At 42.9% G+C, this 11,906-nt stretch overlaps 1 protein-coding gene across 1 annotated transcript; it reads right to left on the bottom strand.

Moving 5' to 3' along the window:
* Window positions 1–7,844: 7,844 nt before the first annotated feature.
* LOC109464120 lies at window positions 7,845–10,450 on the bottom strand. Its single transcript, XM_019761054.1, has 3 exons — window positions 10,002–10,450; window positions 9,625–9,723; window positions 7,845–9,498 (listed from the first exon to the last, which is right to left on the bottom strand). Exons 1-3 carry the CDS (start codon window positions 10,285–10,287, stop codon window positions 8,453–8,455), a joined length of 1,431 nt encoding a protein of 476 aa, XP_019616613.1. The 5' UTR covers window positions 10,288–10,450; the 3' UTR covers window positions 7,845–8,452.
* Window positions 10,451–11,906: the final 1,456 nt, after the last annotated feature.

The following is an 11,906-nucleotide window of genomic DNA, read 5'->3' as shown; positions in this document are numbered from 1 at the left end:
TTTTTGGCCGGGGGGAGGGGCCATGGGAAAAAAATTTGAGCCGGGGGGAGGGCCATCGAAAAAAAAATCGGCCTGGGGGGAGGGCCACCGAAAAACTTTGGTAAAATATGGCGTCGCGTAGTACCGAATTACAAGAAATACGCCGTAAATCCCCGAATATAGTACGCACTTTTTACATTTTTCAAAATCCCAGAAGTGTCTCGGGCAGTCGCCAAAGTCGCGGTGCGTACTTTATTTGAGTTTTCCGCGGACAAATCCGACACCGGCACGGGGAGCTTGGAACGACATCGATTCGTCCATAGCATGTTTACATTGACGAGTGGAAATAAAGTTAAACTTCAATAAATGAACATATTTCCTGTGATTTTCGTCGATATTGACACCAAGTTGCGGTAAAAGAAGAAGTCAAGTCACCCACGGTAAGAAAATGTAGGTTTCTGGCAATGACGCCCGGCGCTTTGTCATGCCGACAGGATCGTTCCCCAGCTAGCCGGCGCCGATCTCAGTGGAGCCCCGGCAAAAATATAACCTCACGTAAGTACACATACAATTGTAGGGTTTATGAGTGGTAATATTTGAAATGGTCCGCAAGCCGTGAACGTTCTTGATCGTCGTAACGTAACATGTGATAACATAACAGTTGTGCCTCGCCTGATGGTCATCATTTCCACTACACTTCCGGCTTGAGTTCAACTCAGGAATCGTCAACAAAGGTTATGTGCCCGTGTCGTTTCAAAGGTTCAGAAATTGTTAACCTTGTTTCACTTCGTATCATAAATATTTTTAAATCTTGATAGATGCCACGGGAAATTACTTTGTAGCGGGCTACACCAGCCAGTGCGACGTGAAAATTCCAGCTAGATATACCGAGTCCTACTCGACTGTTCGGCAAGCTACAATGATAGGGGCGAAGTTAACTTAAAATGTAGTCTTTGATGAAATCTTACCGCCCGGCCCGTGGGTGGGGTGTTTGGCGCGCCGACAGGCAAAGTATACCTACAGCTGAAGAACGCAGAGAGGGCCGTGGCATGCGCAGCGCTGAGGACAGCTTTCCAGAACATGGACCCCGAGAAGGAAGTCGTTCTTTCCTCTGAACAGACTGTACTTATAAGTTTATTCCCTTGATTTTGTGACAAAAACATCTATCACATAACGAGAGATTACTTGAAACGCAGTCAAACTTGTCACTTTCTCCCGTTCGGAATTGCAAGTCCCATTGATCTCAGTAGTCTTTAGCTGTTGTGTAATTGGTTTCGGTGTGAAATTTTAAATTCAGTAGCACCTCTACACCCAAATACTCCGCCCAGTTCTCCGCCTGTATGATTGTTACTCTCCATGGGTCGATCGGGCGGGCGCTATTATTATAAAGAAGTGTTCGGCGCATTTCGTATTAAAAACATTGAAGCTACGTACTTGTGCATCAACATTCAACTACCCCCCGTTACCGATAGAATCAGTATTTAAATATTGTCTTTTTTACGTTTGCCGCCATGCGGCGGCAAACGTAAACATACGAAAACAATGCTTCCATCAACCCTTCGTTGGGTGAACATTTTCGTTTGGGTGTTGCATTCAATGTTTATCTATTATGTTTGCACTTTTTATTGTGGGATGGACCTACCAGATCACATAAACGCAATTCTTATATGACAAAGTTATCAAAAATTAGACTTGAATTGTCTAAAAAATAATTAATCTGTACTACTGTATGCCCAAAGTGATTCTCAGAAGATTATAAAAATTGACATAATGGCCTTGATGAATGAATCGCATAAATTATGTTAATGTAGATGACAAGTAAAACATTGGGTGTTGCATTCAATGTTTATCTATTATGTTTGCATTTTTTATTGTGGGATGGACCTACCAGATCACATAAACGCAATTCTTATATGACAAAGTTATCAAAAATTAGACTTGAATTGTCTAAAAAATAATTAATCTGTACTACTGTATGCCCAAAGTGATTCTCAGAAGATTATAAAAATTGACATAATGGCCTTGATGAATGAATCGCATAAATTATGTTAATGTAGATGACAAGTAAAACATTTGCGCTCGCGCAACGTCTGTAATTAGTGGACAAATATTCCAACAACGATGTTTTAATTGTGGTCCACTACATTGTTGCTAAGTTTCCACACTAAAGAAACTTTTAAAGTACCCTTTTGCCGAAATATACGCCCTTGGCTGTGAAGAGAGAGAGTATCCGGCCCACCGCCATATTTACTAACCGGAAGATGTACTATTTCACTACATCGCTAGATGTCGCTGTTCATGTTGCTCTTGGAAGCCCCCGGATGTACTAGAGGGCATGTATGGGGGTGATAGTGATTACGGATTACGCAAAATTTTCGCCACCGATTACGAATTAAGTAAAATTCTCAGAGCTATTAAAACTTTATGCATTAAGGCTAATATAATATTACGAATTTCATTGATTTGGATGGCGACTGCCAACGGATTACGAAGACTTAAATGGTCCGATTACGCCTCAGGAAAAAGGGCATGCAGGCTCCTACAACCATGGAGGTAGAAAAAAGGAAAGGAGAGACGACGCAATTAACAACCCGCTGTGCCCCTTTGTTTCCCCCCGCCGCGATCTATTGTCCGCGCGCCCGGCGGGCCCGGCTTTGATCTATAAGTTCATAGCGTGTTTTCGCGGGGTTTTCTATGGAAATGAGCTGCAGCATGACGTCACAAGCACCGAGCTCGGGCCGAGCAGGGCTGAAATGGCTTCGGTTTCCGACGATTCCCATATTTGGAACGCCCGGTAGAGTTCGGCTGACGTCATCATCGAATTCGGCACAAGATGGCGCTCATCTAGATGCTTGAATTTTCGCTGTACGACCAACATGGGTGAGTTTACCGTCATTTTTGTGGGCAAGTCTCCGATTTTAAGCGGTAGAAATATGGATATATTGCTATTATTTCATGTGGCTACAAAAAATTTATGCCGTTTTTCCTCGGAAAGGTTGTGTTTTTTCTGAATAGTTCAAGGCCTGTTCGTTACTTTGTTGTTGTTTCTGGCACCGGACCTAGTCTGGTTTTTCCGGACCAAGGGGTGACTTTTTGTATGATTTTTGGGTCGGCGGGACTTCGGTTCGTGCCCGCGGGCTCTTCGGTCGTGTTATGGATAGTTACGTTTTTCCTAAAGAGATGTTTGGTCGATTTATTTGGGCTCTGTAGTGATATATTTTGCAAGAAGATGAATTACGTATATACGTAGCTAGCATGGCGGTATACCTGATACAAGTTTGCAAATTCTCTACAGTAGAATAATATGCAGTATCGCGAGCAAAAAAATTATAGAGTACTGTTCTTTTCCACCGTGGAGCTTTAATTTTTTGCTTGCTTCAGGAGACTCATTTTCTAGTTCCTAAATTCTACCTTCCACTATTTAATTTTTTAAAGCTTCTTTGGTACAGGTACTAGTATGAGCAAAATTGGTACGAGTAAATATTAGAAATACCCATCTGTATAATTTTTGCAGAGACATTTTCAATGTTGCAGAGAAAAATTAAGCAACCTGCAGACTGAAAACATCAGGCTAGGGGTTCAATAGTGTTATAGAGCTTTGTTGTTTACTACTGATTGTAGTGTTATAATAATGCTTTTGATTTCGTGATTTTGCATGATTGTCTTTTTCAAATTGCATTTAAATCTTTGCCAACATGGCACTTTTGTACATGCACAATTTTTGCTATCAATTCTAGAGCCTTTTAGGAGTTATTCTAGAGCCTTTCCTTCAGGAACTGATATTAATTGTAGTTAAATATGCACCAGAATTTAGACAAGAAACTTGTAGAAATGATACTGTGCTACACATGTCTTTGTGCAATGTTGAAAACAATTTTGTTCATGCATATACATGTACTATATGTATATATATATATATAATGGTCCTGTATATTTCATAGTTTTTGGTTGTATGTTTACTTTTATTGATAAAGTATCCCGTCTGTTTTAATGAGCTTAATACTAATAATGTTATCCTTTTCCAGATCACAAAGAAAACCTTACAAGGGTATGCAGAGTATGTGGCACACGTTTTAAACCCCCGAAAGATCGGAAACCCAAACCTGTGGTAGCATTTCGTGTAGCGATTTTACATCTGTACGACGGTCTTGATGTCACGAATGACGACGTGGACATCCATCCTCCCTGTGTGTGTGAGAAGTGTCGGGCTGCCTTGAGCAAGGTACAGGCAAAGCTTCAAGAAGGAAAAGGGGCAACAACAATGCTGTCTGACAAGCTGCCTGTTTTGATCCTCACACGGAAGACAACTGTAAGATCTGCAACTATAGACCAACAGGCAGGCCAGTCAAAAAACACCCCAGTGCGTTACCAAGGTCTTCTTCAGCGGTGTCACCCGAAATCGCCTCCACAGCTGTACCACCCGAAAGTGCCTCCACCTCTGACTATCTAACTGATGAGGAGATTATTGATGAAGCAACAAAACACGGTTTTGTCCATCTGGGGAATGCTGGGAATGGTGATCTGGTTTTAGCCAAGTATCAAGTCAGGAGCATCAATTTCAAGATCCAGCAACAAGTGAATATCAAGCAAGACAGGACATGGGAGTTGTTTATCCACAACAAACCACTTCCTTCTTCCCACCCAGTACTGTCGCCTCTTCCGCCTGTGATCACAGCACAAACGAAGACAACTTTGTTTCTGGAACTGACGTATACCCACATTTGTATCGGCAACATAGGATACGAGGAACTGTTGGAGGAAAAGAGAGAGGGGATGGAAATCGTCGTTTTCAGGGGGGTGGATGGCAACACCACAGCTAAGGAGGAGAAAGATGTCCAGATGATCACTGAAGGAGGGAAAGTTTACAGCCGGACCATCCGACATGTGGACTGTCATCTGCTGATTCCCTCTGACAGATTGTCCCGCAGATGCTCCACATGTACAGCATACAGCAGTTCACTGCGAGGAATCCTGCACAGGACAAGACAAAAGCACAACATCGATGTGTCACATTCATCAAGAGTGCCAAATAAACATCTGACAAAAGAGCAACTGAAGGCCAAGGCTGATGATGTCCAAAGGGAAAAAAGGGCCCAGAAGACCATCGCCTCAAACGCAAGGGACCGGGTCAGTGAAGCTGTTGAGAAAGAAGGTTGCCATGTCAACGAAAGCCAGCACACCTTTTTGCAATCCATCCTCAAGTCAACAAATCAAAACACACAGTTCCAAGACAACACAGCCCAACAATTCCTCTACCAACAACAACTTGAACAGTCACAACATCACGACGCAAGGACAATGAGGTGGCATCCATTGATGATAAAGTGGTGCTTGGCAATCTTCTACACCTCCAGCGCAGCCTATGATGTCATTCGCAATTCCGGATTCCTTCGCCTCCCCCACCGCACAACACTCCAACAATACTCAAAGTTCGCAAACCCCACTCCCGGCTGCAACCCTGATATAGTCAAAAGGCTGTTAGAGGTTTCTAAAGTCACTGAGCTTCCATCCTGGCAAAGAAATGTAACCCTGGTGTGGGACGAGATGAAAATCAAATCAGGGCTGGTGTACAGCAAAGAATCTGGAGAACTGATCGGGTTCACTGATCTAGGTGCAATTAACAATGAACTTAAGGACTTCGAAAGAAGATGCCGTGAAGAGCAGCATGCTACAGAGGAACGGCCAGACCTAGCAACGCACGTCCTCGCTCTAATGGTCCGAGGTATCTTCACAAACCTAGAGTTCGTGTTTGCCTACTATCCATGCCAGGGATTTAACAGTGACCAGCTGTATCCAGCGGTGTGGGATGGTACCTTCGTGCTCGAGTCTTTGGGATTCCATGTGAGGGCGTTTGCCTCAGACGGTGCTTCACCAAACCGGAGGTTTGTCATGTTTCTGTAGAATAAAATGTGTTGTTTATTAAGATAGAAAACCTTCAACAGTACAACTGTACAGAGATTGAAATAAAGTGCATGCCATTCTCTTCAGTTTTCATCCTTATTTGGTAAGTAATTAACAACATTAAAAATTTAAATCAAGTATGTAGCTGTACTTATGTAGCTACCTCATGACATGAATGAAAAATATGATTAAAGAGGTTGAATTGTTTGACTGCAGGTTCTACAAAGTCCACGGTGATGGTCCACAGCTGGTCTACTGGGCTCCAAACAAACACAGAACAGGACACAAGATATACTTCATCTGTGATGTTCCACATCTCATAAAGACGACCCGGAACAACGTGGAGAATTCGGGTGCTAACAAGAGAACAAGAAATCTGCATGTGAGTCATTATTTTTAATTTCACGTCCAATACTTCTGTTTAAGGATAAACTTAACATTGACAAGTGCATTGACAAAAGTGTAGTGTTCCTGCTTAGGTGTGGGTCAAACTCCTGATAAATGGCCTCCCTTTTATAAACCGCTAACGTTGACTATTTCCCTTATCTTGTAACAGTATAATGGCCAAGACATCTCCTGGAGACATATCATCAGCGTGTACGAGTGGGATCTTGGGCCACAGCGCCTGGCAGTAGGACTGCGTATGCTGCACAAGCTGAAGGCAGACCACATCCACCTCAGTCCACCCCTTCGCATGCGCGTCAACCTCGCTGCACAGGTTCGTATTTGCCTTTTTGTTGTTTCCTGTGTTTGTGACTAATTTCTGGTTTCTTTGAAGATAATGTGAATAGTAACATGGTTTCCAGAACTTACCTTCAATCTGTAATTTTATTGTCTTAAGGATTACAAATTCATTGTTAATGTCATAAGTAACCCCGGCACAGCAACTCAATTTAGATATTAGACATTTGTATGGCACTTGACTGTAACCATGTAATGCATTTGCATTGAAAGGTACATCTATCATATCATTTGCACAGATCCTCAGCGATTCGGTGAGTCGTGCCCTTGCTATGCAAGGGCGCCATGATACTGAGTCCACCAGAAAGCTGATCAGCATGATGAACCGATTCTTTGACTGCCTGAATGTGAAGAACGCCCACCAGGGAGCGCATGCCATTAAGCCCGACCTGGAGCCATATCGTGATGTCGCAGATGTCAGGTTCACGGTATGTGTTACTGTACAATTCTTAATTCTAACTCGAGATGAAGGAGTGATCTCAAAAAGATATGATTTGGTTTCTGAACAACAACCTATTTTTCTAAAATGTCTTGTAAAAAATACAGCATCATACTTTTACACAAGCATGGGAAAAGAGTAGTATTGAAGATTTAGGACTTTATTGTTACAATCTACATGTACAACTTTTGCTCTGCTTTACTTTAGTGGCTTGAGAAAGAGTTCCTGGGCTTCCTACATGACTGGGAACAGCAAGTCCAGGGGACAGCAAACCTGACGAAGGACCAGAGAAACCGCATGTGCCTGTCCAAGCAAACACTGGAGGGTCTTAGAATCACAGGTATGTTTGTCATGGTACCTTACTGCGATAACTGTAAATCAGTGATAAGCAATTTACTGATGCAAGGAAATGGTGTGAGATATACTATTTGCCAATTGAGATTCAGGCCTGGAAATTAATGTCTACATTTTTTTTGTTAGTTTCATCTTTTGTAGAGTTGGCCAAGACCCTGCTTCAGGAGGACGGTGTTTCGTACGTCCTGAGCGACAAGTTCAACCAGGATCCCTTGGAGCAGCATTTTGCCAAGCAGAGAAGACGCTGCGGAGCGAACGAGAACCCTACAGTGGCGGAGTATGGTAGAAATGAGGTGAACATTCATGTGGTGGGGGAGATGGTAAGAGCTGTTCGGGGGAACTGTAGGGGAAGGGCAGGTAATGCACAAATGCCAATTGACTTCAATGACAATGCCCCTCTCCCCAAAAGACCAAGGAAACGATAGTGTGTTTTTTCAAAATCATTCTGTATTATGCAACCACTTGAAGATAACTATTTACATATAAAGTAAGTTCCAGAAATGTTATCTATGATTTACAAAATGTGTTGACAGTGATGTATGAAGAACATTACTGATAGATTGATATCATGTTAGCACTATGTACATTGTACAGCAGCATTGTAATGGATGTACAATACATGTATATTATGTATCAGGCATGAAACAAGTCAATATCTGAAGGTATGTATGTAACTGACTTACTATGTGAGCTCATGTAACTGACTTACTACAACACATTGGTATAGGAGCAAGTACAACTCTAATGCATATACATATATGTATATATACAATGTTCTATGTGCAATAACTGACTTACTGTAACTAGTGAAATAGTATTGCACAAGCACACCTACTAGAAAAAGCATATCATGCTTCACATCTGTCTGATGAGAATGGCAACTGTAAATAATTAAAAGTGACACATTGGTGTGCAAAATGCATTGTAGCAAATACAGATTATATAAGGCTACATCCTACTCCTAGCTACAATGACCTGTATTGTACAGCATCTTTACAGAGGAAAAACAGTAGTCATAGTCTCATACTAGTACAGTAGTCAGCAGTCTGAGGTGTTCAAGGACTTTCTTAGAGACTTTTCACCCTTTTTGGATGTCGCTGCATTGTCTTTGTGTCTCTTTACCAGTATGTAAGCGTCAGCAAATGCTCGGCACCTCAGGTTCACATAGTACACAAGAATCTTCTCTAGTAAGGCTACACTAGCCTTCTCATCAGTGATATTACAGGCAAGGGTGCACCAATACTTATTCACCAAAAAATCTGTCTCCAGTTTGGTTATGATGTCGTTCTTCACTCCTTTGAGCCTATCCTGGCGTAGCTGCTGAGTGTTTACAGTAGATCTCACAACCTTTTCCATAGCTCGGAAAAATAGGTATACCTGGTCAGATACAGTGAACAGCCCACCACGATTGACAGCATTTACCCAGCCTTCTGTGAACTTCAGAAAAGATGTGTGTGAGTGGCTATTACCTGGAACCTTCCATTGGACAAGAAATGCAACATAGAGTTTGGCAATCTTACTGTCGTACTTCTGGTAGCGTTTCAACAAAGCGTGTGGTATATACCCTGCAATATACCGAAGCACCTGCTCTTCAGCATCAGTCATAGCAGTATCATCATTAGTAACATTAGCAGTATTAGGGGGAACATCCACATTGTGTTTCTTTTCCAGCAGGCCCTCAAACATTCTCCCTGTTATGAACTGGTACAACAAATTGCAAGGAGCCTTCCCTAGACTTGACATAAAATTGTCCCACAGTGTGCGGAAACTCTCACTAGAGCATAGCTTGTGGTATGCACTAAACATTGATTCATTACCAGCACTACACAGAACAGAAGAATCTGCAGCAGTTATCACAGACCAGAGCTGAGTGCACAGTGTAGTGATGAAGTTTGTGTGGTCAACAGTTGTGTAAGTGTTCAAAACTTCGGTTGCTGTTCTGGCTGCTATGTTCCCCGGAGTATCTGTACCCAATGTGAGCTGCCAGATGGGATAGGTGGTGGCTTCTTGTAGGGCGTTCTTCAGGAGCTCTGGTCCTTCCTGCAGTGCGTCCTTCTGTTCGAACTTCGAAGTTGGTCTCTTGACTGAAAAAAAAAAGAAAAGAAAAATAAGCATGCAAGTTCTGCTGATGAAAGCTGTCCGGAGGATGATTAACCAAAGTATATGTATTGTAAAGGAAACAGTTCAGCATATCAGTATTTGATATTAACCTTGGAGCTTGCGACGTGGCTTGGTAGTTTTCTCTGCTCCTTTCGGGGTCGTGTGATCAGAAGTGCTGCTGTTGGATGTCCCTGGCTGTGGGGTTTCAGCTGTGATAGTGGAGGAAACAACAAACACAACGACATGACTGGCAGGTAGGGTGTATTAAGGATATATATGCATTTGTACAAACAACGTATGTAGCTTGCAAAGACAATTCCAAGTGCTAGCGTCATCGTGAAAAATAACGCTTTCTACGCGCCCCCCCCCTCCCCAGACCGCGCGTCATGATATGATTAGGACGCAACAAGTTACACAACAACAACAGAAGTTTAAGACCCTATACAGTATATTTTTCGCTAGGAATATTCACTAGTCGTCAACTCACCTGCTTTTGGGTGCTCCTTCGACTTGTGTTTGCCAAGCCAGCCGGCGTTTTTGTACACTTTCCCGCAGACGTCACACTCGTACGCCCCGCGGCCGCTGGTCGCAACGCTAGCGCTGTTTGCTGCAGCGCTGGTTACCGCAGAGCTTTGCTTTTCGCTATCAGAGCAATCGGAAAGGTCGTCTTCAACTCTGTATTCGTCCTCTCGCTCTAATATTTCTAACTCCTCCTCAAAATCGCTAAAATCAAAGTCACTCCACTCGAAGTCGTCGTCTCCGGGACGCGCCATGTTGAAACCGGACGTGAAGACAATGGACTGACGCGGGCGCGCGGCTTGCTATCTATGCAAATCAAGGGTAATTTGCACCTTGACGCGAATTTGACTTTTCACACCCGCTACGAACATCGATGAATGGAGACTAATTGCGTCGTCTCTCCTTCTCTTTTTTACCTCCATGATATTATTCATCACAATATCTGTTTAAGTTGAAAATCATGCTGGAAACAATACCTAAATATTTGTGTTTTTTAATGTACATTATTGCATGAAATGTTTTCAATGTCAGTCTTATTATTCCTTTTTATTTGGCGATTGTGATGCCTTCTTACCCCGCGCCACTGCAGCGCCATTTTTTGAACCGTCTTTTTTCCTGTCTGAACACAGAAACATTTTTTTGTGTGCAGAAATAATTGATGTGGAGTGTTACTTGCGAGTAAGGGTATTGCTTTCGAGTTGTTCGTGAAATAGATGAAAATGCCACCGAAGAGAAGTTCAAGGATAAAGACCCGAGCTAGCCGCAAGAAAACGGTGACAAAAGGTAAGGCAGACAAGAAAGGCTGCAGTGTGTGTGTGTGGGGGGGGGTATTTAGTGGTTACGAATTACGCAAGATTTTCGCCGCCGATTACAAATTACAGCTGATTATCATTATCAAACACGTTAGATCATGAGACAAAGTGGATCATGTCTTCCAAATCGACTGTAACGTTAGGTAAGTGTGGCTTTCTAGTCATGGGGCACTCCATCCATGATGCACCTCTTACCTAGAGAAGTGCTTTCTCTACACAAATTAGTACACATATTATGGAATAACCTACCTTCACAAATAGGTCTGAAGGTCAGAAGCTGTCTGTGGTTGTTGCTCCATTACATATGTTATTACCTGGATGTCCAACCTTCACCGACGTATCTCTTTCTTTGATTTGAAGAACCCCGTGGAAACTCCTCATCTGAAGAGACGGATCCATCCAAACTGACAGATATCATCACCAGTCCGTCCAAGACGTGCAGGGTTAGTATTAACATTAAGTTTCCTGCTCTTATATTTTGAACATTCTTCTGACTGGGTCCAAAGCAGGCCACATCAGTTTGATTCATTGTTAATGTTCGGGTTTACGGAAAAACCTGGGCTGTCTACCTTACCAGGCTACCTTACCAGTCTACCTTGCCTGTCTAGGACGTCAGGCTACTGAACTCCCCCCATCCACAGCCTCACGAACAGCAAGACTTCCAAGCAGCTGCGCCCCCTGGCGGGATGAATCAGAATTGCACCCACTACTTTGGCACGTGCGTGTGCACAAACCTTTATAGGCCTGTGCAGCATGCAAGGAGTTAAACATAGCCTGACTAATCGCGCTCCTGGCGGCCGTCGACCCGAAGTGGGTGGGGGTCACACAGGCTATGTTAACACAGCAAGAAAACACAAATTTAGCACAAATAAATATACGCTATGTGCTAGTGACAATCATCGTCACTCGGCGTGGTTACCCAAGTGATGTCAATGTGTCAGGAATGGGGTGTTAGTGAAGAGATGTCACACGTTGTGCGATAGCGATTCAGCCGCTTCAGCGATTCTTCATTTGAACGTTATTTTCATAATTGTTGAAGGGGTAAAAATTTTTTAAACAAT

This window comes from Branchiostoma belcheri, unplaced genomic scaffold (genome assembly GCF_001625305.1).
Source record: "Branchiostoma belcheri isolate BF01 breed outbred unplaced genomic scaffold, Haploidv18h27 scaffold132, whole genome shotgun sequence".
Classification (NCBI taxonomy): Eukaryota; Metazoa; Chordata; class Leptocardii; order Amphioxiformes; family Branchiostomatidae; genus Branchiostoma; species Branchiostoma belcheri.
The sequence above is the reverse complement of the archived record's forward strand: the minus strand, read 5'-3'. Positions and strand labels throughout refer to the sequence as shown.

What these genes read in the sequence shown, in the direction of transcription:
- LOC109464120 (XM_019761054.1), bottom strand. Translation starts at nt 10,287, where the DNA reads ATGGCGCGTCCCGGAGACGACGACTTCGAGTGGAGTGACTTTGATTTT. An exon ending in GAAGGAGCACCCAAAAGCAG is followed by an intron (nt 9,724 to 10,001) that starts GTGAGTTGACGA and finishes CCACTATCACAG; the next exon opens with CTGAAACCCCACAGCCAGGG. An exon ending in GCCACGTCGCAAGCTCCAAG is followed by an intron (nt 9,499 to 9,624) that starts GTTAATATCAAA and finishes TTTTTTTTTCAG; the next exon opens with TCAAGAGACCAACTTCGAAG.